General features: G+C 38.4%; 1 protein-coding gene across 4 annotated transcripts in view; it reads left to right on the forward strand.

Moving 5' to 3' along the window:
* Nucleotides 1–23,639, forward strand: part of BICC1 (BicC family RNA binding protein 1) — a 261,401-nt gene that overhangs the window by 220,770 nt on the left and 16,992 nt on the right. For 3 of the 4 annotated variants that reach the window (XM_012762828.2, XM_012762830.2, XM_076010008.1), the window contains 10 exons: nucleotides 1,320–1,451; nucleotides 4,083–4,269; nucleotides 6,107–6,268; nucleotides 6,861–7,051; nucleotides 7,203–7,335; nucleotides 8,247–8,403; nucleotides 10,532–10,697; nucleotides 13,375–13,414; nucleotides 13,814–13,968; nucleotides 19,875–20,031. In XM_012762828.2, the coding sequence (XP_012618282.1) occupies nucleotides 1,320–1,451; nucleotides 4,083–4,269; nucleotides 6,107–6,268; nucleotides 6,861–7,051; nucleotides 7,203–7,335; nucleotides 8,247–8,403; nucleotides 10,532–10,697; nucleotides 13,375–13,414; nucleotides 13,814–13,968; nucleotides 19,875–20,031 (1,480 nt within the window). The remainder of the gene's footprint in view (nucleotides 1–1,319; nucleotides 1,452–4,082; nucleotides 4,270–6,106; nucleotides 6,269–6,860; nucleotides 7,052–7,202; nucleotides 7,336–8,246; nucleotides 8,404–10,531; nucleotides 10,698–13,374; nucleotides 13,415–13,813; nucleotides 13,969–19,874; nucleotides 20,032–23,639) is intronic. The other variant, XM_012762829.2, reaches the window with a different exon arrangement.

Raw genomic sequence — 23,639 nt, forward strand, 5'->3', positions numbered from 1 at the left:
CCTTTGCTATTATTAACTTGCAGAATTTGTTTTTTGAGAAAGTTTAAGAAAATCCAAATTTTTATTGTTGACTCCATTCCTCTGACAGATGAGAACTTGTTATACTTATTAAGGATTATAATCCATGATTTTATGAAATTTTTTATTGTGAGTAATTTTGTTTTAGCCAAGTTATTTTATCAGATTATTTTTAATATACTAAGCTACCAGTCAGGTAGCATATTCATATCTAAGAATGGTTATAATTATTTTTCATATTTTTTCAGCTTACAAGTTTTTTAGACATCATTCTGTGCAGTTATGAATTCACATTCATACTTTGGCCATACCTGCCAAAAATGAAATGACACATTATTGCGCAGTATTGAAAGAAGTAAGGGGGAAATAAAAGGCTTCAACCTATATTTTAAATACCGCCACCTTTTTTTTAATATAGCACAGTCCTTATAAAAAAAATCACTTTTATCCACAAGAGAAATGAAGCATAGTATTTCATTTTTATCCTAGTATGCTTAGTGGTAACTTCTCCTAAGATGTGTGTACGAAATCCAGCAACCAGTGAGCTAGCACTACATGGTTTCTATACTGAGTGGATTAGGGGCTAGGAAGAAAGTATCAGAGAAAAAAAAACAAAAAACTAAACTCTTCAGTGCTAAAAGTGAGATAGTTAAATAAGGGATAATAGTAGCAATCTACTCCAGGAAGGAGAAAAGGTTTGAGCTATGTTAGAAGATAAGCAGGATTTGTGTTGGTGAAGAAGCCTTTGATTAGTTAAGATTCCAAAATGCAGGATCCCTTTAAAGGATAGTTTTGAGGCTGGTCTGTCCTGGAGGAAGGGCAGACATACAGATCTGTGGTTGGCCAAGCAAGTCTGGGCCAAAATGTGGAGCTCTTTAAATACTGATACGTGTTTAGTTTTCATTCAGGATACTGTAAAAAGCCACCACTATAAGTCACTGAGCAAAAGCATAAGATTAGTACCCTTGCTGTGGTTGAGACTCTAGTTTCTAGCATCACTAACAAAACTGAAGTGATAGAATAAAGGAATTTTCCAAGGTACAGAGTGGATAAAAAATTCAGGACCAAGCCAGAAACATAAGACATATAATTTTATCATCTAAAAAATAGTTTTCTCCCCCTCAACATTATTCCCACACCAATCCTCCAAGCCGTATGAAGGTATATAATTTAGCTATAATACTTGGGCTTTTACTCTTTAAATCTAGGACATATTGTATTATTTGCAGGCATGTTAAATTATGAGGTGTTTAAATGATTAATTTTTTACCTCCTAAACATTCTGTTGTGGCATTTTCTAGGGTTGTCTTCCTCTTGTGTTGATGTTTGATATGAAGGAAGAAATTGAAGTAGATCCACAATTCATTGCCCAGTTGATGGAACAGCTTGATGTCTTCATCAGTATTAAACCAAAGCCAAAACAGCCAAGCAAGGTTGGTTCAGAGTCTGGACCCGGAGAATCATGTATCGTATTGTATTGTATGTGGTGTTATTTTGCATACAAGTGTGTATTTGCCTATACATGAAACTATTACTCTGTGCAGGTTGAGTATCTCCAATCTGAAGGTCTAAAATGGTCCAAAATCTGAAACTTTCTGAGCCACCAACATGACACTCCAAGGAAATGCTCATTCAGGCATTTCAGATGTCAGATTTTCAGGTTATCAATGCTCAACCCAGTATAAATATTTCAAAATCTGAAAATGACAGAATCAAAACACTTACGGTTCCAAGCATTTCAGATAAGGGCCACTCAACCTGTATAATATATACATTGTTATATATTTAGTTATATAAATATACATTTGTAACAGTATGTATTATTGATCATCACTTTCTTTATATGTGTGTTGGTTTTTGGAGTCCATTTTTAGTAACCATTATTTTTTCTATAAATAGAAAAACATTTTTTCTTAATTTGCAATCTGGTAACTTTAAACTTTATTAAGTTACCGGAGGGCTGATAAGGCTACTTAAGTGTTATGTATTTATATGTGTGTGTGTGTGTGTACATATCCAATGTAATTTTAAAAATTTAGAGTACTTACTATAGGCCAGCCATTATGCTAGCCTTGGAGATTTAAGAAATAGGTACCTATTATTTTAACTTTAAGTACTGAATTGTCCTCAGTTCAGCCTTCCTGGAACTTTTCCTGTAAGATGTTGCAAAATTTCATTAATTACATTTATAGTAAAAATTTAATATGATAAATCTGATTTTAAGTGCTAGTGAGAATGAGGAAAGAGGAATGTCCCTACATTAATATTGTTGTGTAAATTAGCATAACCACTTTGAAGAGCAATTTGGGACCATCCGATTATTTTGGAAGTACTGAAAACCCTACCTGCAGCAGTTGTACATCCAGTTAAACTCTCTGAGGAGTTAACTTTCAGAAGTCAACCAGAATTTGCTTTGCACCAGAAGCCAACTAAAAAATATTGTTGCGTATAAAAAGCAAATTGCGTGATAACATGTACTAAATGGTAGCATTTAGGTATACCTATGTTTTTAAAGTGCAAAGCATTGTCTGGCTTGATAGACACCAAATTCATGAAGAGTTGCCTTGGTGCAGTGGGAAGGAAAATGAAACTAGGATAGTAAATAAGAGAATTATTTCTTTAACAAAAATCAGAAATAAAAAACAATTCTGGGGTTTGGTACATAGTTGTTATATTAATCTTGGTTTTCTAAGTTTTGTTTTTTTAAAAAAATAACTTCAAAATAAAAGGATTTATAAAATGTAACTGTGTTAAATTGAAGGAAAGTTTAGAAGAAAAACATAAAATATAATTCCTGAACTGAGTTGAGTTCCCTAACTTACTCTAGAAAGTAAAACACCGAACAGTCATGCCTTTTATTTTTTAATTTCTAAACTATAAATCTTAAGGTAAATATAGAATGGTATATGTATAACATGTATTATATATAAGTTTGTATATGTGTAAATAATGTGATATTTGCTGTCCAACTGAAGAAGAAAAATAATCATGCCTTCTCCAAAACAAAACTTTAAAGGAAAAGATAGCATTGATTCTAAGTGAACGTGATATAATGAGTTTAAAGTGTTAGATACCAGGACATTAATTTTTATGTATTGTGAGCTTCATGTTTGACTAATTTGAGTTGACTAGAGTCACTGTAGGTACCAGGATTAAAAGATAAAGACAGAAGAGATATTTGAGGACTTGTGCATATAAAGATGGACAGGCACAAGAAGAATTGCAGGAGTTCAATAAGAAATTAGCAGGGGTCAGAGAAAAATACATTATAAATGAGAACTCTGGAGCCTCATTTACTTATGCCTAGACGGGCCCTATTCTAACTACTGCTTTAACTGCTTTCTCAGCCACAAATTTTCTTTACTGTCCATTGGAGGCTTTCCCCCGTGGGCTCACATTTCCAATTTTCAAAATGAGTCCATCGAGGGGGGACGATGATTTATTATTTACGAATATTTTTTTTTTTTACCATAAGCTTTGCCGTAGCTGTTTCATCGATGAGGAATAGTGGTGCCTCAAAGTCTATTAGTTAACTAGTAAACTATAAATGTCAAACGTAAGTGACTGTTATTATGCACCCTATATGTGGCGACAAGCTTAATTTGGTTCGTAAAGATGAGATGAAAGCGGGGAAGCTTTAGTGTAGAGATGAGAGGCTGTGGAGTCGGACCCGCGTTCCCATCCTCTGGCTGCCCTTCCACAGCTGTGCCGTGAGTGACCTTGGCTAGGTCCCTTAACTTCGCTGAGCATGAGTAACGGTTCCCAGCCCATAGGGTTCTGCCCAGAAAGGGAACACGTGCAGCTTCTCTCATAGCACAAGGGAACACAACACGTGCCCGGGTAAATGGTAACTGAGGTTTTACGGTTTTACCAGAAGGAGTGAACTTAAGAAATAAATGGTTAGAATTTGCGGTTGATTTTTAAAGCAGCATTAATACGTCCCCTGAGTGGAATTCTTATTAGCATATTCATTTTCCACCTGCCTTCCCCCCACCCTCTTCCCCCATCCATTGTAGACGACTCGCATGTCACTTTTTTTTCCCCCCCATTATGTGTTTTCATAGTCTGTGATTGTGAAAAGTGTTGAGCGAAATGCCTTAAATATGTATGAAGCAAGGAAATGTCTCCTCGGACTTGAAAGCAGTGGGGTTACCATAGCAACCAGTCCGTCCCCAGCATCGTGCCCTGCCGGCCTGGCATGTCCCAGCCTGGATATCTTAGCTTCAGCAGGCCTCGGACTCACTGGACTAGGTATAAAATTTATTATTACAGCGCTTCTCAGTCACCGGGGATATGCTTATCTGGTTCCCTTTCTCTCTACCATTCAGGTCTACATTTAAAGGCTTTTTTTTTTTTTCTTCTTCTTCTTCTTCTTCTTCTTTAGGTCCTAAGATCAGGTGAAAAGCAACAAAACTTGCACCAGTCCATTTTGGTTTTTTTTGTTAGACTATGGATCTCTGTTATCTAGGTTCTCCCCATGTTGGCATAAACAATCAAGGTCTGACTGTTTTATTTTCTGTGGCTGTGTGTGTTCTTCTAAATTAAGAATGCCATTAAGATTGAAGGGAGCAGGCTGACTATAATTTATGTGTTTGTTCTCTCTTGCATTTGCAATATTGCCATCGGTCCCTAGAGATAAAGATTATCCCATTTGCTTTTCAAAACGTAATTGCAAATCTGTGTGAGGGTTAGGGTGAGGAGGAGGCGAAAACATGCAGAACTCCCCAGCCCCAGTGGTGGGGGGCTTGCCTCATCCAGATACAAAGGAAATCTAGCCTGCAGCTAGACTCGTGTTCACATCTAAGGTGAGTAATAGCAAAATGAGTAAATAGCATCATCTCAGTGCTTTAGTTCTTTAAGAAATTAGGGTGAGCCACTTAATAATCATGGTTCTAGTTATGGCCTCATCTATGGATTGTCATCTTACGGGCAGAAGTTAGTGTCTCTACACAGTTATGCTAGGTTCACTACTTTCTTGCATGTTTCTCCACTTCCTGTATTTATTTTAATTAATGCAGTAACCTTAAGAAATAATTCTGCCTCACTCAGTGCTGATTTGAAACAAAAAATACTGTCAGCAAAATTACAAAATTTTTTTCTAGCAGCTATTCTTTTACAGATTTTAACGTGATTATAATATTATTGAGATTCCAAGTAGACATCATTACAGTAAAGAAGTATTTTTTTTTTCTTGGCCCCCAATCTACCAAAGTTGTTCCTTCCACTGGGACCTGAACCAGAGTCATCATAACAGCAATGCCTGTGAGCCAGAAAATGCCAATTAGATCACTTAGCAAGAACCAAGCTTACCCTGTACTAGAGAGAAAATAAGTGAGCAAAGACTCAGACTTACTGAATTTTTAAAATGTTTTCATGGGCTATACCTATCCTATAATACTTAATGATTTGTGTGTATTCCTAGAAACTTGTTATAAATCCACATTTTTGTTTTAGAACATATTTTAAATGCCCAAAGAGAAATTTAATTACTTAAATTCAAGCATTGACTCCTTAGAACAAAAAACAATATATATATTTTTTTTTCCTGAGAAAAGCTTTAGTCATCGAGATGGAGCCCAAAGAAGTCATGTATGTGTTTCAGCATACATTTAAAAACGGTTGCCTGTAGCTCAGCCTGTCTGCAAATGGGCTGAGTAGATCCATCCTACCAGAGGAAAACATTCCATAGTCACTGGTGAGTGTGAGTGGTTTGAAAAGGATTCGGCTGGAAGCTGATGACCAGTGAATTACACAGAGCAATAAGAAAGGGTCTCTGCTTGAGCATCCTGGCTAGTTGACATGAATGCAAAGGACCTGGCGCTGCTTAGCGACCCTGACCACCATCTGGGTTTGGGCACATCTATCTCCCATTTCCTGATAGCATCTGTTTGTGGATGAGCTAATCCCTGTGCGGGAGTTGTACAATGCAATATTTCATGTGAATATTTGAAAGAAAATCTGTCACCCATATTTTATATTTACAAAATATCAGATTATGTCAATGTGTACCCCAAATGGCAATATTGGTGCCATCTCTATTTTAAAATCTTGAGTTTCTGTGTATTGACTTTACATTTATTTCTTACAGGTCTTTTGGGTCCCACCACCTTGTCTTTAAACACTTCGACAACCCCAAACTCACTCTTGAATGCTTTGAATAGCTCAGTCAGCCCTTTGCAAAGTCCCAGTTCTGGCACCCCTAGCCCCACATTATGGGCACCCCCACTTGCTAATACTTCAAGTGCCACAGGTGAGTATCATTAAAGTATACTCAGAGGCATGTATTCTTAGGTATTATTGGTTTTTTTTAAAATAAAAGTTACTAATGGCTTGGTTTCCATAGGGGAAATTATGGTTCAAAGCGTACTCCAGCCAAACAGAAATTCCCCGATGTGTAAATTAGTTAAAATGAAGCACAACAAAGCAGTGAGTTTTTCATGCAAGTGTGAAATATCTTCAAATGTGATAAGCAGATTAGGAAAAAGAGTATCATGTACAGGGAGCAGTGACAGAGGAACATGAAGAAAGAGTATTGACCCTGTAGTTAGGAAACACAGGCCCTACTTGCACTAACCTGCTTGGTAGTCATGAGCACATGCTCATCCTAGCTATTTTCCTCATCTGTAATAACGAGGGTCTTGGATTAAATATTCTCCATGGTGGTGTTGTTCCATTTTAACATTCTTTTATATCTTTAGAGTAATGTTAAACCTATTTACGGAGAGGTATCAAAATTGAGTTCGTTTCTGAATTTGCAGCAACAAAAATGACATTTTTTATTGTTACTGAAAATAACAGCTGAGTTTTTTCCCCAATATCTGTCTTCATGGAATGTTGTATAGGTTTTTCTGCAATACCACACCTTATGATTCCATCTACTGCCCAAGCCACGTTAACCAATATTTTGTTGTCTGGAGTGCCTACCTATGGGCACACGGCTCCGTCTCCCCCTCCTGGCTTGACTCCTGTTGATATCAACAGTCTGCAGACAGAAGGCAAAAAAATCTCTGCTTCTTTAAATGGACATGCGCAGGTAATGCCCTTCTGCTAGAATGGTGTGTGATCTGTGCTGTTTAGAAGAGATAAGCCACTGGTTTAAATAACGTTTAAACCTTCATCTGAAATGAATTTTAAATTGTAAAATGATGACCGTATATCTGTGTTATTTTCTGTTATTATTTCAGTCTCCAAATATAAAATATGGTGCAATATCCACTTCATCCCTTGGAGAGAAAGTGCTGAGTGCGAATCATGGTGATCCATCCATCCAGACAACCGGGTCTGAGCAGGCATCTCCCAAATCAAGCCCTGCAGAAGGTCAGAAACTGTGTCTTTCCTGCTGAAATTCAGTCCAGTTTGTTACTTGTATAACAAGAGGGTCGTAGAGAGCCTATGCAGTGGTTTTGAGTTGGTTTTGCTAACCATCTATGACTCATCCTGCTGGAACTAGGTAGAAAGACAACATCTTGAATAAAATTTCAAAGAGCTGGCTGGGCACGGTGGCTCATGCCTGTAATCCTAGCACTCTGGGAGGCCGAGGCCGGCGGATTGCTTGAGGTCAGGAGTTCCAGCCTGAGCAAGAGTGAGATGCCGTCTCTACTATAAATAGAAAGAAATTAATTGGCCAACTAATATATATAGAAAAAATTAGCTGGGCATGGTGGCTCATGCCTGTAGTCCCAGCTACTTGGGAGGCTGAGGCAGGAGGATCGCTTGAGTCCAGGAGTTTGAGGTTGCTGTGAGCTAGGCTGACGCTATGGCACTCACTCTAGCCTGGGCAACAGAGTGAGACTCAAAAAAAAAAAAAAAATTTCAAAGAGCATGGTGAAAATCACTTTCCAAGGAAAGAATCACTTCCACATTACATTGTAACTTCCTAAATTAAAGAGAAGGTAATTGTGTCACAGGAAAGCATCAACTTACCAAATGTTATATATATATATGTGTGTGTGTGTGTGTGTGTATATTTTTTTTTTACCGAGTGTCTTTTTATAACTCCTATACCCCAAATAATCTTTAAAAAATATGAGGATCTTGTCTTCAAATTGGGTTTTTATGACAGCCTGAATTTGTGAAGGTGTCCTCTTTTCAGATGAAAGCCATTACACCTGTGTCGGGCTGATCACGTCACCGTAGAATTGGGTTCTGATTTGTTTCCATTGCGGGTAATTATCAACTGTAAGATGCTGATGTTTAGATGTCTCACTTTTTTTTCTTCTCCTCTGCAGGCTGTAATGATGCTTTTGTTGAAGTAGGCATGCCTCGAAGTCCTTCCCATTCTGGGAATACTGGTGACTTGAAACAGATGATGGGTCCCTCCAAGGTTTCCTGTGCCAAGAGGCAGACAGTAGAACTACTGCAAGGCACGAAAAACTCACACTTACAGTATGTATTTTAATCTTAAAAGCCTTGATCCTTTGAAAGAAAGTATGTAACAGGCTAAATTTGTTTTAAACTCAATACTCTTCAGTTCAAGTCAGGTTTGATCTCGTGCATGAGCTTTCATTTTATCTTTTCTTTTTAAAAATTTTTATTAAGGAATAATATCTGATGATTTTTCACCCTTTTCTATTGTCTCTGTAGTTCTTCCCCCATTTAGTTGATTAGGTTCATATCTGTGTCCTCTAAACCACCTGTATTGTTCTGAAACTTTCGCATTCTCTCTGCTCTTCAGTAATCAGCAGGGCAATTTTTATTCTCTGCCTCTTGTTGGTATGAATTTTCCACCTGTTCATTCTCTTTCATTTGGCTTTGAATGTCTTTCTGAAACTGTAACTCCCTTTTTTCCATGGTAATCAATTGTGAACATTTTTAATAAATGCCTGGTGATGTCATGCTTTTATTTATTCCAAATGATATTGCATAGAAATACATAAATTGTATCAAATATAACTCTCTCTTACCATAGCACAGTTATGCGTTGTGGCATCCTCACTGTTTTCTTTTTCCATTTATTTTGGGCAATCTCTACAATGAGAGGTTTGTCCTTTCACTGTCTCACCTACCCCATCCACCTAATTTCTTCTGCTGTCTTATTAATTCATTGCATATCCTTACAGAGTGTCCTTATGCAAAGATTAGCATATATGTTCATATTTCCTCCCTTTCATACTAAAATCCATTTTGTTTTATAAATTTGGTTAATCATTATTATTCCCATTTTGTCTATTTCAGTTTTATCTGTGTTTTTCTTTACTTGACACTGATACTCAAAATTAATGTTGTTTAGTACAGGTTAGAGAAATGATTGTGCTTTCCTCTAACTACTGAAGCATTTGAAGTATATACTCATTCCTTTCATCACTGAGTATGTTCTGAACCTTCTCATCATCTTCATCTGGATTAAGCTGTAGCCCTCAGAATGGTCTCTCTGCCTCCAGTCTCTGATCAGCTTGCTCTGTCTTTTATTTTGCTCCAGTAAATAATCCTGGAAACATAAATCGGATCTTGTCACAATGTGGCTTAAGAACCACCACAAATCTGAATTGCATGTGCTCTTCTCCTGGCTTTTAGCAGCAGTGAATTTGCAGATACCTTTTAGTTCCCAGTTCAGATGTCCTCAGTGAAGCCTCTGTCTACATTTGTCAACCAAAGTTCATTGTTCCTCTTTGTATATTACAATAGTCCTTTCTAAATTATTCTAAATTCCCCTGGCGCAACAGCTGAATAGTTGAATGAATAAAATCATGAATTAATGAATAAATTCAGCTCTTTGATTGATACTGTGTATCCCTATTTTTATTTGAGCCTAACGTACAATTTTATTTGAACTTGGGGTGCATGTGTTCTGTATGTGTCATGTGTTACATGCATCAAAAAAGAGGTGTACCTAAAGAGATTTTTATTGATGGAAAGAGAATTCTAGTTTAAGAAGGAGAGATGCCTCTCTACTCTCAGCATTTCTCAGCCAAACACAAATGAACTCCAGCTGCTTCTCTTTCCAAAGACAATAACGAACCGCTTCAGAAGCCTCCATTATAGGAAACACTTTCATGCTCTACCCATTCCCCTAAACCCTCTCTGGAGAATATTTATCTGCTACCTTTATTTGTTATTAATATCATATGCATATTTCACACACATGAATTGCATCATTGGCATGCCTTCAGATTGACTCACGCATGAGTCATTGATGTTTCCTTGATGTATAATAGAAATCTTGTCTGTATAATTATTCCACCTGTATTATATGCAATATATCATATATGCTATATGTATAATGTGTATAAATATATATCATGAAATAGTTTCAAGCTCTAGTCCTAGAGTCACGATGCCTGGGTTCAAATTTGAGCTCTAGTATTTACACTGGAAGTATGAGCTTGGACAAGATACTTCTCACATCTGTGAAATGAGTATGATGGTAGTGCCTACATGGTAGCATTGTTACAAGGATTAAATGAGATATAAATAGTTGGCAATGGTAAACATGCCTAGTAAATCTGGCACATGGGAAACATTGAGTACATTTGAATGTATACTGGAGTGTTAAATTCCAAACTCTGTTTCACAGCAGCACTGACAGGTTGCTCTCAGACCCTGAACTGAGTGCTGCAGAAAGCCCTTTGGCTGACAAGAAGGCTCCAGGGAGTGAGCGAGCCGCAGAGAGGGCGGCAGCTGCCCAGCAAAACTCCGAAAGGGCCCACCTTGCTCAACGGTCATCATACGTCAACATGCAGGTAAAGGTAATAAAATAGGAAAAGTCATTCAAACATAGGGTGCTTGGGTTAGGGTATAGAGAATTCAGTGCGTGTTCAGCAGTAGTGCAGAAATTAGGTTTTCCTTCTGTAATCCCTTCAAAATGAAATATATATATATATATACACACACACACACAGTAGTTTGCTATAAACATTAAAAATGAAATATTAAATTTAGCTTAAGTGAGAAGAGTTCTTTAAAATATGACATTAAAAATGGTACAAAATGAGCTGTGTCACTATGTCTTATGCAAATAGCATTATTCATCTGTTACTTGAAAAAATTTTAGACGAATGTGAGGGACTGTGCTACTAAGTTTTACCGCCTCATGACATAGTCTTGGATAAATAGATATAATATTCTTCTGTCTGAAATGGAGATGATAAATTTGGTGCCATTTAAAGATAGTTGTGAAAATAATGTGAAGTTTTACTTATTTGAAAATAGATGCTGAATATTGATGATTGTGTTAGTTCATACTTTTATGATTATTTTAAACAATTTCTGCAATAGGGACTTTCTCTGTATCCATTTTCAAAGTATTAGGCTAATTATTCAAATAGACTATTGTCCATGAAACTCCAAAATCTGTTGTCCGTATGGGTCACAAATATGAAAGATAAGGATTTTGTGCTTTCTGTTTTAGAGATTCCTATAAACATTTAATTTTAGAACCAGAATTACGGGGTAGACCTACCTATTTCACAGTTAAGAGATTTATCACCCTCATCATTCCACCTCTAAAAAAGAGGAAAACTTTTCATAAAATGCTAGAAACAAAAATGCTGCCATAGATGTGTCAAGGAAACTAACTCATGGAACTAAATTATGCTACTGCAATTTCAGTGCAAACTCCAGTTCAGTCCTTCCTGTCTGTGTTTTAATCCTTTGCATTTGAATATTTTCATGAGATTTTAGATGAATGTTTTTACAAAAGCCATGGCCTTTATAATGTATCAGTGTTTTTTTAAAAAAAGACATTGATTACATTTTCTCTGAATTTTCAGTTAAAATAAATCAAAATTCTCTCATTAGGAAATATCAGATCCCCTTTATAACCCTTTATGGTTTTTGTCTGTCTTGTGGTTCTTATAGTCTTTTGCATAAGGTTTATATCTTCAGTGAACCCAATTTTATGTTTCTTTCCTTTGGGGTGGATGAAATGTTCTTGATGATAGACTTGCAAGTTATATAGATGTATTTGTCCTGTTAGTGAATAGCTGACTCTGAAAATCACTAAGAAATCAATGATAATAGTCACTGAGCATTGGCAGGGAGAAGCCTGAAGACTTCCCTGCTTTCCTTGGCTGAAAATGATCTTTGTCTCCTGATCGGTCTTGGAGTGCTATATCTCCAGCTGTCTTCTCACACTTATCTCACTTCCTAATTTATTTTATAGTTATTTCCCTTTCTCAACCCTCCTAAGACTGTAAGTCATTGAGGCCGTAGATTATTTTTGATTCATTTTGTATTCTTCCACAGAGCTCAGCACAGTCTCTTTAACCAGTAGACACTCCATAAATATTTACTGAACAAGTGAATTTAGGTTCTCCCCACCCCTTGCCCTTAGATATTAATAATTAAAAGTTGATTTTAATTCCCAGTGCCCTTTTAGTCCTAGGGTTTCAAAAACACCATCAAACTGTTATCTAAAAATCTGGCTCTCCTGATTTATGGCCGTGTTTTTTGTTACCGCACATCCTGATTTGTCTGGGACAGCCCCTGTTTACTTTTATTATCCTGGCCTGATTATTATGCACGGCACATTTCACTCTCAGAAGTGTCCTGTTTCAGACCATAAGTTACGTGGTGTAATCTTCCTGGGAGAAGGGTTAGAGAGCTCTTGCCAACTGGTTCTTGACCTGGTGGGCCTTTGAGACGTGCTTAAATCAAATCTGAGTTAGTTCTTAAGCTGGAGAGTTGATAACACTCAAATGGAATTGGAGATGTAGCTGTATCTGCACTCCTTTCTTCAGAAAGACCTGTCTTGGTATCTACGTAGACCTGGCTGCATCATAGTTACTCATTCAGTGCAAAGGGAATAAATGGTGCCATCCTGTCCTGTGAGATAAAAAGTAACTAGATTTAACCTTATTGCATTGTTTAACACCATTATAGATTAAAGCTAGACATTTATTTCACTTCAAAAGCAAAGCCTATGCCACTTCGGCTAAATAATTTCTTCAGTTGCCTTGACATCAAACCACTTCAAGCCATGCTTACCTAAATGCAGAGGGGATTTTGAGACACAAAGGGGGCCAATAGATACCTGACAGCATTTTGGTAATGTATTATTTTGAAACTTAGCATAACCATTATGAGGTTATCTAGCAGATATTGGCCCTGATGTGCTACATATTTATGGTGAATAAGATGTTTTTTTTTTCTTTTTGAAGGAAAAACTCTAACTCTTGTCAGTGCCATGATTTAAAGTCAGAAGCGGTAATTTATTCTAATTTATTAGTTTTGAAAACACGTTTAAATTTATCAGACTTACATCGGATTTCTGTCACATTATGGTGCAAAGCTTAGCATGTGTCTCAGGCAGATGCAGAGGATACAGTTGAAATCTATGTCTATCTCTAACTGTGGAGTATTGGCATGACATTTGGAAAGACTGACAATAAAAATATTTTCTTTCTGTTCCATTTTCAGGCATTTGACTATGAACAAAAGAAGCTATTAGCAACCAAAGGTATATGATACACTAATGATTTATACTTTGATTGCTTTTTAATACATTCATAAATAGTTTTTTGACTACTCATGTTGAATTGAGAAATTGGACACTCCTTAAAAAAAAAAAACAAAATGTTTGGGTTCAGGTTGTATAAATTCTGTTAGATTGGATATTATTCTGTTGAATAAGTTAGCATTAGATCAATTAAGAAATCATGTAGCATTTTTTCATTTATTGTTACTTTAGTTAAAATGTTTTATTAACACATTTTAGGCATTTTGTGTTAAGAAATAACATTCAGTGATAATTTCTTCACATATATCAAAGAAGCAGTGCCTATCATTGGTATTTTATTTACATAATACGTTAAATGTACCAGGCATTTGTTTTATTAATATATTCTGTTTTCCAAAGCTATGTTAAAGAAACCAGTGGTGACGGAGGTCAGAACACCCACAAATACCTGGAGTGGCCTGGGGTTTTCTAAATCCATGCCGGCTGAAACTATCAAGGAGCTGAGAAGGGCCAACCATGTGTCCTATAAACCCACAATGACAACCACATACGAGGTTTGTAGAGTCACACCCCAACCCATTTTTCCTTTCTGTTCTCTCAGCAAAAGCAAACAGTCATGCTCCCCCATTTTTTATGTACACAAGGGAAAGCAATTAGTGATAATTTCTTATTTCTATTCCTGTAACATATTTTTATAAAATCAGTACAATCATATATATTATGGTCTTTTATGTATGTTCCCTCGAAGTTGTTGATTAGTTGTTGAGTTGTAGATTTGGACGTGTGTTTTTGTTGGGGGGTGGGGTGTGTCATAAATGATAGAATAGGGCTGAGATTAAGAGAAAGGCGAAGTAATAGTCCAGGAAAATGGATAAAGAGTTCTTTTATCCAAGGGTATCACTAGCAAGGCCACCATAGGGGGAAAAGGCAAATATTCAACAAAAACAGGTTTTCAGATATGAGTTAAAAATTCACTGTGTTCAGACATGCCAAGAACACAGCAGGAAGTATCTCAAACAAGAGCTCCAGAATTTTTATGTTTCCCAGATGTTGGCTGCACTGCTCAGGGTGAGACTGGGAAGCTGGCATTCTTACCACTTGGAGGAGGAATCCAGGGTTCCAAACTCCTCAGCCAGGCTACACGTGACTCACCAAGCAGGACTTTTCCATTTGAGAGTCTCCGATTTTGGCTGTAAACCCCTGGGAGTGGGGGTGGGGGCTGGAGAGAGCGTACGCATGCGCACACGCGCCAGGCAGACCTAGAGTGGACGCGGACGATGAGTCCAAGAATCACAGTGCTCAACCAGAGCACCGTAGGCTGAAAAACAAATACCGGTTAAGGGTTTCATAATTGTTAGTCTGACAACTAGCATTTGTCGATTGACCTCCTTTTCTCCACCCATTTTCTTTGTAATAAACTAGGCTGTTGATGAAAGGCAAAAGCAAACATGCTGCTTTTTTCTTTGTCTCTTGGAGTAAGTGGAAAAGCAAGTACTATTGAAATACGAAAAAGAACGGTCTCCTATGAATTGCATTGTTAGAGTTACAGCAGCAACCTGGCAGGCTACATTTAGAGATTGAAATTACCTTCAGCAGCGAGCATACACGGACCATTATGAAAAATGTCGAGGCCCTGGGAGGTATCCTCCTCTTTCTGCCATTACAGCGGCTGAGAGAAAATAAACATCTCCTTCTGTTAGCAGAGACCATAACACTGCTGTGCTAATCTTTAGACTTTCTGCTGATACACCCTATGGTTGTCCTTTTCACTCACCCTTGCATTTTGCAGAGTGAAGTGTTAGGTTGTTGATTGTGTTCTGTAGTTTCAGAGATGAAATATTTAGCTTTTGAAATGCTCATTGAGTTCTGCTCCCTGAGACCAACAGTTTGACAAGTTGAAAATGATGATTCTTTCAGTAATGTATTGCTGAAGTGCAGGGGCCGTGGGGTCTGCTGACCACCGCCGACCAAATGTGTAGCTTTGGTGAGTGACTTCACTCCTCTGAGCCTGTTTTCACCTTCAGACTATACTGAGAAGGGCATCAGGGAGGGCGTCCAGTGCTTAGCATGGTGCATGGTAAATTCTTAGTAATTACTTATCGAGCTGCTATTACTATTTCCATTGGAGAACTTTGCCCTGCAGAAAACCAGGGCCTGCTGAAAGATGAGATTATGTACACAAAGGCTCATTGGAGGTACTACTGCACATTCAAGCTATTCATGCTTTTTATATCCAAAGATACCTTAGGGTATTTTATGAACACATAATGAATTAGTAGTAATTATCTTAAATCACATTCATTTAGTTCTTTGTGGTTTATAAGGTGGATTTTCTTCCAAAAGTTTATTCTATCCCCACAAACTCCCAGTGAGGAAAGAGGGCCCCAGAATGGTTGTGCGTCTTAGTCAAGGTCACGGTCAGTAAATGTCAGAGAGATGAATTGAGTTAATTTTTATAAAAATGTCCTCATACTGCTCTTCTTAATGATTTAACCCAAGAGATTCCATAGCAAAAGGTGACATGTAGCTGATCTACAGCCATGTTGCCATTTCTTTTATGGGCATAAAAGTCACTTGGAGAGCTTGATACAAATGCAGATTCTGCCTCCAGGATCTTACTCTGCAGGTAGGGAATATCAAGTACCTGCGTTTTCAGCAAGTATCTCATAAAGTTGTGATGCAGGCATCTCTCATGAAACTGCTGCAAAGGGACATAACACTAAGGGGCACGATGGCAGAAATGGGCATAGGAACCAGAAAGGCTCTTCTGTTCTAGCACTTTGCAAGAGTGGATAGACTACTTTCTGTGGGCAGAAAGCCCTGTGGCTTTCCATGCTTTGGATATGGTGGGCTAGCCTGCTCCACCATCCTGGTTAGTGTCTAGCTGCCCATTCACATTGAAAGATGGGGAAGGAGCAAGTAGAACCAGCTGGATCAGAGCATGGGCATTCACTTGTAATCTGCTTTTCTTCACTGCCCCTTTAAATGCTACTGATGGAGAGATATAATCAAGCTTTCTTTAGGAATGATGTTCTACAATAGATTCTCCCTGATATGTAGGACTTGAACTTTTCCGAATCCATCCCAAATCCTTTGAGATGGAGGGCAAGGGCCCCTCACATAGAATTCATTCTCTGATTTTCTGCAGCAGTTACTACCTGCATGTGCACACCTTTCCTTACCTTCTTCCATGGCTCAGAAAGAGTAAAAACAGTCAGTAAGGGTCACTTGTATGGATTAGGACATGGGGAAGCACCTGGGGAAAAGTAGAAAGAACGAATTTATTAAAAGAACCATATCTATGCTTATAGGCCCGGGCACAGTGGCTCAAGCCTGTAATCCTAGCAGTCTGTGAGGCCGAGGTGGGCGGATCACTCAAGGTCAGGAGTTTGAAACCAGCCTGAGCAAGAGAGAGAGACCCTGTCTCTACTAAAAATAGAAAGAAATTAATTGGCCAACTAAAAATATATAGGAAAAAAATATGCCAGGCATGGTGGCACATGCGTGGGGTCCCAGCTACTCGGGAGGCTGAGGCAGGAGGATCACTTGAGCCCAGGAGTTGGAGGTTGCTGTGAGCTAGGCTGACACCATGGCACTCTAGCCCAGGCAACAGAGTGAGACAAAACAAAAACAAAAACAAAAAAACACCAAAAACCAAAAGAACCACATCTATGCTTATAGCACTAATATTTTTTATTTGGATGGTGGCTAGAAACACTCTTCTTTTCCTTACTCTTTTTGCAAAGAAAAATAAAACGAAATCAACAAGGAGAATGCTGATCTATAAGAAGCAGCATGTTCGGCCAGTAGGTCCTGACAGGTGAGAGCTGCACACTTGATGTGCCAGGGACCAAGGGTTTCTTGCTCTAGCAAGTTTGCTTGAGGCAAGAATTTGGTACTTCAAACTCTATGTTCAGTGTCATTGAGAAGCTAGACTTGAGCTGTTTTTTTTCCAGTTTTAGGGTACCTTTGAGAAATTAACTCATTTCAAAGAGCTCCTTTAGATAAGAAGCAGGCACTTTCAAGCTTTACTGTTTTCTCCAAGACTCAAAAATATGACCCTGTTTCCTTGATATTATATAGGGACACCAAAAGTCAAACAAAAAGCTGCTTTGACCTGCAGTATCTCTGTCACCTCAACAAAGCTACAAAGAGGTTTGGGATTTTCCTTGTCTTTTTGCCGTCTATCTCTTAAAAGCATAAGTAATGGTCACATACTCTCCAGAGCAAATAAAAACCTGCATTGGAAATCAAGGATGGTTTTGAACTTCCCCCAGCACTAAGAAGTAATGAGGGTATCTGATTATTTTAAATTTTACAAATCTAAGAGTGAAAATATTAGATATTTTATTAAATACATAAATATTAAAGATATTTCCATTGGAAAAGTCATTTTTTGGCATCAGGAGCCTTTATTTCCTTATATCCAATCCCAAAATTCAGCAAAGGCATTCCACAGATGGAGGGAAGAGAATCTTTGGGATTTACTCCGTAATTCCACAAATATTAAGCACCTTATGTGTCCCAGGCACAATTCTATGCACTAGCGAATACAAGGTTCTTGCTTTTGTGGATAGAACTTACTTTCTGGTAGGTAGACAGGAACACAACACAAGTAAACAAGAAGGCATTAGGTGATACAATCTCTGATAAATGCGAAACCAAGGCTACTTTAGATTGGGTAGTTGTAAAGCAGGCCTTATGAGCAGGATGACATCCAAACTAAAACCTGCATGATAAGAAAAGGCCAACCTTGTGAAGATCTAGGGAAAGAGTGTTAGGCCAGGGAAATTCTGGCATGATCATCCTAAAGGCAGAGCTAGCTGGTGAGTTTGGAGAACAAGAGGAGGATAGGGTAGGTGCACACTGGCGATGAGATTGGAGAGAGGCAGAGGCTCAGTTTTGGAGCCTCTCAGTTTTGGAGCACATGAGCACATGAGGTAAGGTAAAGTGCAAACTCATTACAAGATTTTACACAGAAGCAAGATCTGTTCTAATTTGCATGTAAAAATAATCAATCTTGTTACTTTATGGAAAATGGATTTTAGGGGGAAAGGTGGCAAGAGTAGAATCAAGATAGCCATTAAGGAGACAGTTGGTGACAGTAGTGGAGATGGAGAAAAGTGGGCAGATTTGGAGTTCGTTTCCAAATGCCACTGATAGAACTTGCTGATGCATTGGGGTGTGTTGCGGGAAGGAGGATCAAGGGTAAGCCTTAGACTTTTGGCTGGGGCAGCTAGGTGAGCAGTGGAGTCACTTGCTGGCACTCAGGCATTCAGAGAGGAATAGGTTCGAGGAGAGCTGAGGGGACAGGTGACCCAACAGCTCAACTTCAAGCATGTTAAGTTCAAGATGCCTGTCAGGCAGTAAAATGGAGGTGTCAGTTGGCATGTTTATGATTTAAATTAAATTTCACCAGAGAAGTCAAATCTGGAAGTAGGGCACTGCTGTCAGACTTTGAAAGAGGTAGAGATTACCTAACAAGAAACTGAACAGAGAGAGGTGAAGGGATCCTAGGACCAAGCCCCAGGGTACTCTGACATTTAGAATAGGAAATACTTAATAGGAGGAATATCCTACAAAACATCCAGTGAGGGCAGTGGGAAACCTGGGGACTAGGGTATCATGATGCCCTAAAGAAGAAAGTGTTTAAAGGAGAATATGGTCAACTGTGGTTATGCTGTTGTTGCAAGATGAAATTGAGTGAGTTTATCAATGTGAACAGTAAAAGATTCTCTTGACATTACCCAGTGAACATAAAACTTTGCAAATCAGAGATTCTTGACTTTTAATACTCTGGGTAGTGCAAAGCGGGGTGCCTATAATATGGTGCTTAAATAAAAGAATAAAGGAATGAATAAGTGCAAGCTCAATGCATACTTGGAGATGTTTTAAATTATTTTTATTTTGGAGAATTAAAAAAGGTAAGTTATTCCAGGTATCTAATTTGTTGGAGAGATTGTATCGTTGTTAGGGGGAGGGTAACACAGGGAAATGCCAGATTTCTCTCCAGCCTCAGGTTTTATTAGCCTGTAAAACTTCTATTAGCCTAGAACTCCTTGGAAAGCATTGGATCTAGCTTGGCTGTAGCTCATCCCCATTCATTCTTGTGTGATACGAGGCAAAGAATCTTTGTTATAACAGATTGAAGATTTGCTTTGTCGTCCCCAAAATACTGAGATACTTCAGCATCTACTCTTCTGAATTTTATAGGAAGGATTCTTTATACTGAGGGCTCTCAGAACTCTCCCTCATGATCAGGAAAAACACGGCACCATGTATATTACCAAGTGTCCTTGGTGCTGGAGGCTGAAGTCTGTAGACAAGTGCCACAGTCGGCATTCATGGGTAACTGCAGTGGTTTGTCAATGGTAGTGCTGCAACGTGAATTATTTCCTTCTCCCACCCTGAGAAGCCCACCTTATTAAACATTTCTTTATCTGGCTTTGACTGTTCACAGGGCTCATCAATGTCCCTGTCACGGTCCAACAGTCGTGAGCACTTGGGAAGTGGAAGCGAATCTGATAACTGGAGAGACCGAAATGGAATAGGACCCGCAAGTCATAGTGAATTTGCAGCTTCTATTGGCAGCCCTAAGCGTAAGCAAAACAAATCAAGTGAGTTTTGCCTTTTATTCATACTTTGAGGTATATACTCAGTTTAGAACATGTTTGGTTGATTTGCCGTGATGTTGAAGCATCACTCCAGTGCCTCTGTGACTTCAGGTGCTTGGTATAATTCACGTGCCACCTTCCCTGTTTCTTCCAGTGAAGCAGGCCACTTAGTTCCTTCTTCTTACTGCGTTTCATGCATGCTTTCACTCTAGCACTTGCCATGCTGAAGGGTAATTATTTATCTGCATATCTGTCTATCCCTGTGGAATTTGAGCTCCAAAAGCCAGAGACCATATTTGTTCATTTAATAAACATTTCTGTAGTGCCATGTGCCAGGCATTCTGTTACATCGTACCTTATTTTTTTATTTCTTTCCTAATGCCTAGTGGAGTGTCCAATACCTAGTAGGTAGGTGCAGTGAATGCGTGGACGAGTAATGCAAGCACAAACATCTAGGTGGCAAGGAAAAGACAAGGACATAAGAAAGAAGTTGAGAAAAGTGTGATCAAATTAGCATCTTGTACCACTGCAAAAACCCTGTCCGGTGGGTAGATACTAAAGGTGAAGAGCAGGATTTGATTTTTCAAGTTGATAAGGTAGAGCTGAATTATCATAAACAGAAAACAAGTTTAATTTACAGCACAGAGGTTCTGGCTTTGAGCGAATGTGGCAGAGACTCAGCGTGAGTCCAGAGTCTTGTCTATAACAGCACTCACACTTCTAGGCTGTACAAATAGGTAAACAAACAAGAATTGACACAGTCATCACAAGATATGGCCCTAATGCCTTCTTTCCGGGTTTTTGACAAATTGGGAATCCTGAAACGTGTGGCTTGGAGTATTTGAAGAGTACTTGAAGAAAGGCAATCCAGATAAGCATAGAGACACTCACTAACAGCCAGTTGTTACCATCAATCAAGTTAGCTGTGTTTTCAGGAGTCTCAGATTTGAAAAGAGGAGTCATGGTGTTGGCTGAGTCTAAACAAGAAAGCACAGGCAACTCTTTCATTCCCAAGCGCAGTGTCAGTAGTGGCCTGGAGACGTCCACTGGTCACTGGCCGGGCTCTCCACAACTGACGGTGTGAGGGAGCTGACAGGCAGCTGGTGCCAGGTACAGGGGTGTAAATGATGTCCAGTCTGTAGCCCAAGATAAATTCTGTTTTGTGCTTCTCTTTTTCTATTTTTATTTCCTTTCTATTCATTTAATGTTGCACAATTAGAATCAACTGTACTACTTAGTTGAATTGAAGTTTAGCATTAAGATGGAAGATTCATTAATAAACAGAAATGATTAATGAAGCACAGTCATTTGGCTTTTTTTGGATGTTTCCAGAGTATAGGGAGTTTAAAACAGGATATAGAAACTATCAGTAGTTAACACAAAAATAAAGTTGTGGGCCATTATGAGCTTTTGTCACTAAGAATATTTTACTTTCAAACACTTGCTCTTTAAAAATGTTACTAATATATTTTATTTACCCCAACATACGTAAATATTTCTTTTAAATATGCAATCAATATAAAAATTATTTGAGATATTTTACAAAGTCTTTGAAATCTGTAATATATTTCACACTGATGGAACATTTTGAGTCACACTAGATTCATTTCAGCTGTTCAGTAGCCACATGTGGACAATGGCTACTGTATTTAAATAGCACAGTTAGATAATTTCTCCTAATATCTTTTTTGAGGTCATCAATATTTCAGTTTTCCCTGGTTATCTCTGTTTATACCAATTACTCGAATGTAATTCTCAAAAAATCCCCTTTTAATCTCAAAAAACGTAAATGTACCATTTGGAGAATAAATTATATGGTCGCCTGCCAGTGCCTTCCATGTGGTCAAGTCCAGCGGTCACTCTGCTGCACTTACCATGATCTGCTTTTTGTCTCCTTTCACCCAGACTAGTCATGCCTCCCCAGTCTTTTCTGATGACTTTGGAGCCTCTGCTTCACCTTTAAATGATGGAGTGTCCCAGTGTCTCAGGCCTTGGTCCTGGGTCCTTTCCTCTATACATTCTCCCAACAAGAGATACAACATCTGTTTTTTAAGAGGAAAAGAAACTTTATCAGGAAATTCCTTCCACTTGAGATACATAAAGGACATCCCAGTTGGGAGATGAAAACAACTGGAGAAAGTGATTAATGGTACCAAAAACAGTACAGAACAAGATTCTTATATTTGGCAGAGGTGTGGATCCCCAGAGTAGATTAAAATGGATCTGATTGGCTTAGGTGACTGTCCTCCTCCTCCTCCTTCACCTTTCTGGGAATTCCTGTTAGGGCCACATCCTTGGTGTACAGGACAGATTTCCCACACAGGCAGGAGCCAATTGTTGACTGGGGAGGTAGGATGGCAGCACAGCCCTGCTAACAGCTCCAAAGCAGTGTGCATGAGTGTGCGTGTGTGCGTGTGCGTGCGTGTGTGTGTGTGTGTGTGTGTGTGTGTGTATTTGGTGAAGTAGTTGGTATGGTTCAATAGGCTGTAAGGTCTGAGAACCACAGATAATGTGTTGAAACCTTTGTCTACCAAATCATTGACAGAGCCAAGGAAAAGCTCTGTATGGCTGTCTCAGAATTTTTTCCAAGAAACAGATTAATTTGCCTTAAATTAAATCCAGGAACTCCAAAACCTTTCCTAGCACTTCTTATTTACTCTTTTTTTTTTTTTTTTTTTTTAATTTTGCAGAGAACTCAATTAGTCTTTATTCCAGCTCATTCCTGAGCCGAGTCCAGGCAACTCTTTCCACTCCCTGTCTATTGTTTTGTTTTGTTTTCTTTTTAAATTTCAGCATATTATGGGGAAACAAATGACAAATGTTTAGGTTACATATATTGCCTTTCCCCACCCGAGTCCGAGTTTCCAGCCTGTACATCTCCCAGACCATGTGTACTGCACCCGTTATGTGTGAATATACCCATCCCCTCCACCCCCACGTGCCCAACACCTGATGAATGTTACTAATAAATGTGTGCATAAGTGTTGATCAGTTAATACCAATTTGATGGTGAGTGCATGTGGTGCTTATTTTTCCATTCTTGTGATGCTTACTAGAATGGACACCAGCTCTATCCAGGATAATACAAGTGGCACTAGATCACGATTGTTTTTCATGGCTGAGTAGGACTCCATGGTATACATGTACCACATTTTATTAGTCCCCTCATGTATTGATTGGCGCTTGGGTGGTTTCCACATCTTTGCGATTGTGAATTGTGCTGCTGTGAACATTCTAGTGCAGATGTCTTTTTTATAGAATATCTTTTTTTCCCTTTGAGTGGATGCCCAGAAGTAGGATTGCTGGATCAAATGGTATGTCTACTTTTAGCTCTTTGAGGTATCTCCATATTGCTTTCCACAGAGGTTATACTAGTTTTCAGTCTCTCAAGCAGTGTATAAGTGTTCCTATCTCTCTGCATCCATGCCAACATTTATTGTATTGGGACTTTTTGATAAAAGCCATTCTCACTGGAGATAAGTGATATTACATTGTGGTTTTGATTTGCATTTCCCTGATAATTAGAGATGTTGAGCATTTTTTCATGTTTGTTGGCTATTAGTCTGTCTTCTTTTGAAAACTTTCTGTTCATGTTCCTTGCCCACTTTTTA

Source organism: Microcebus murinus, chromosome 14 (genome assembly GCF_040939455.1).
Source record: "Microcebus murinus isolate Inina chromosome 14, M.murinus_Inina_mat1.0, whole genome shotgun sequence".
Classification (NCBI taxonomy): Eukaryota; Metazoa; Chordata; class Mammalia; order Primates; family Cheirogaleidae; genus Microcebus; species Microcebus murinus.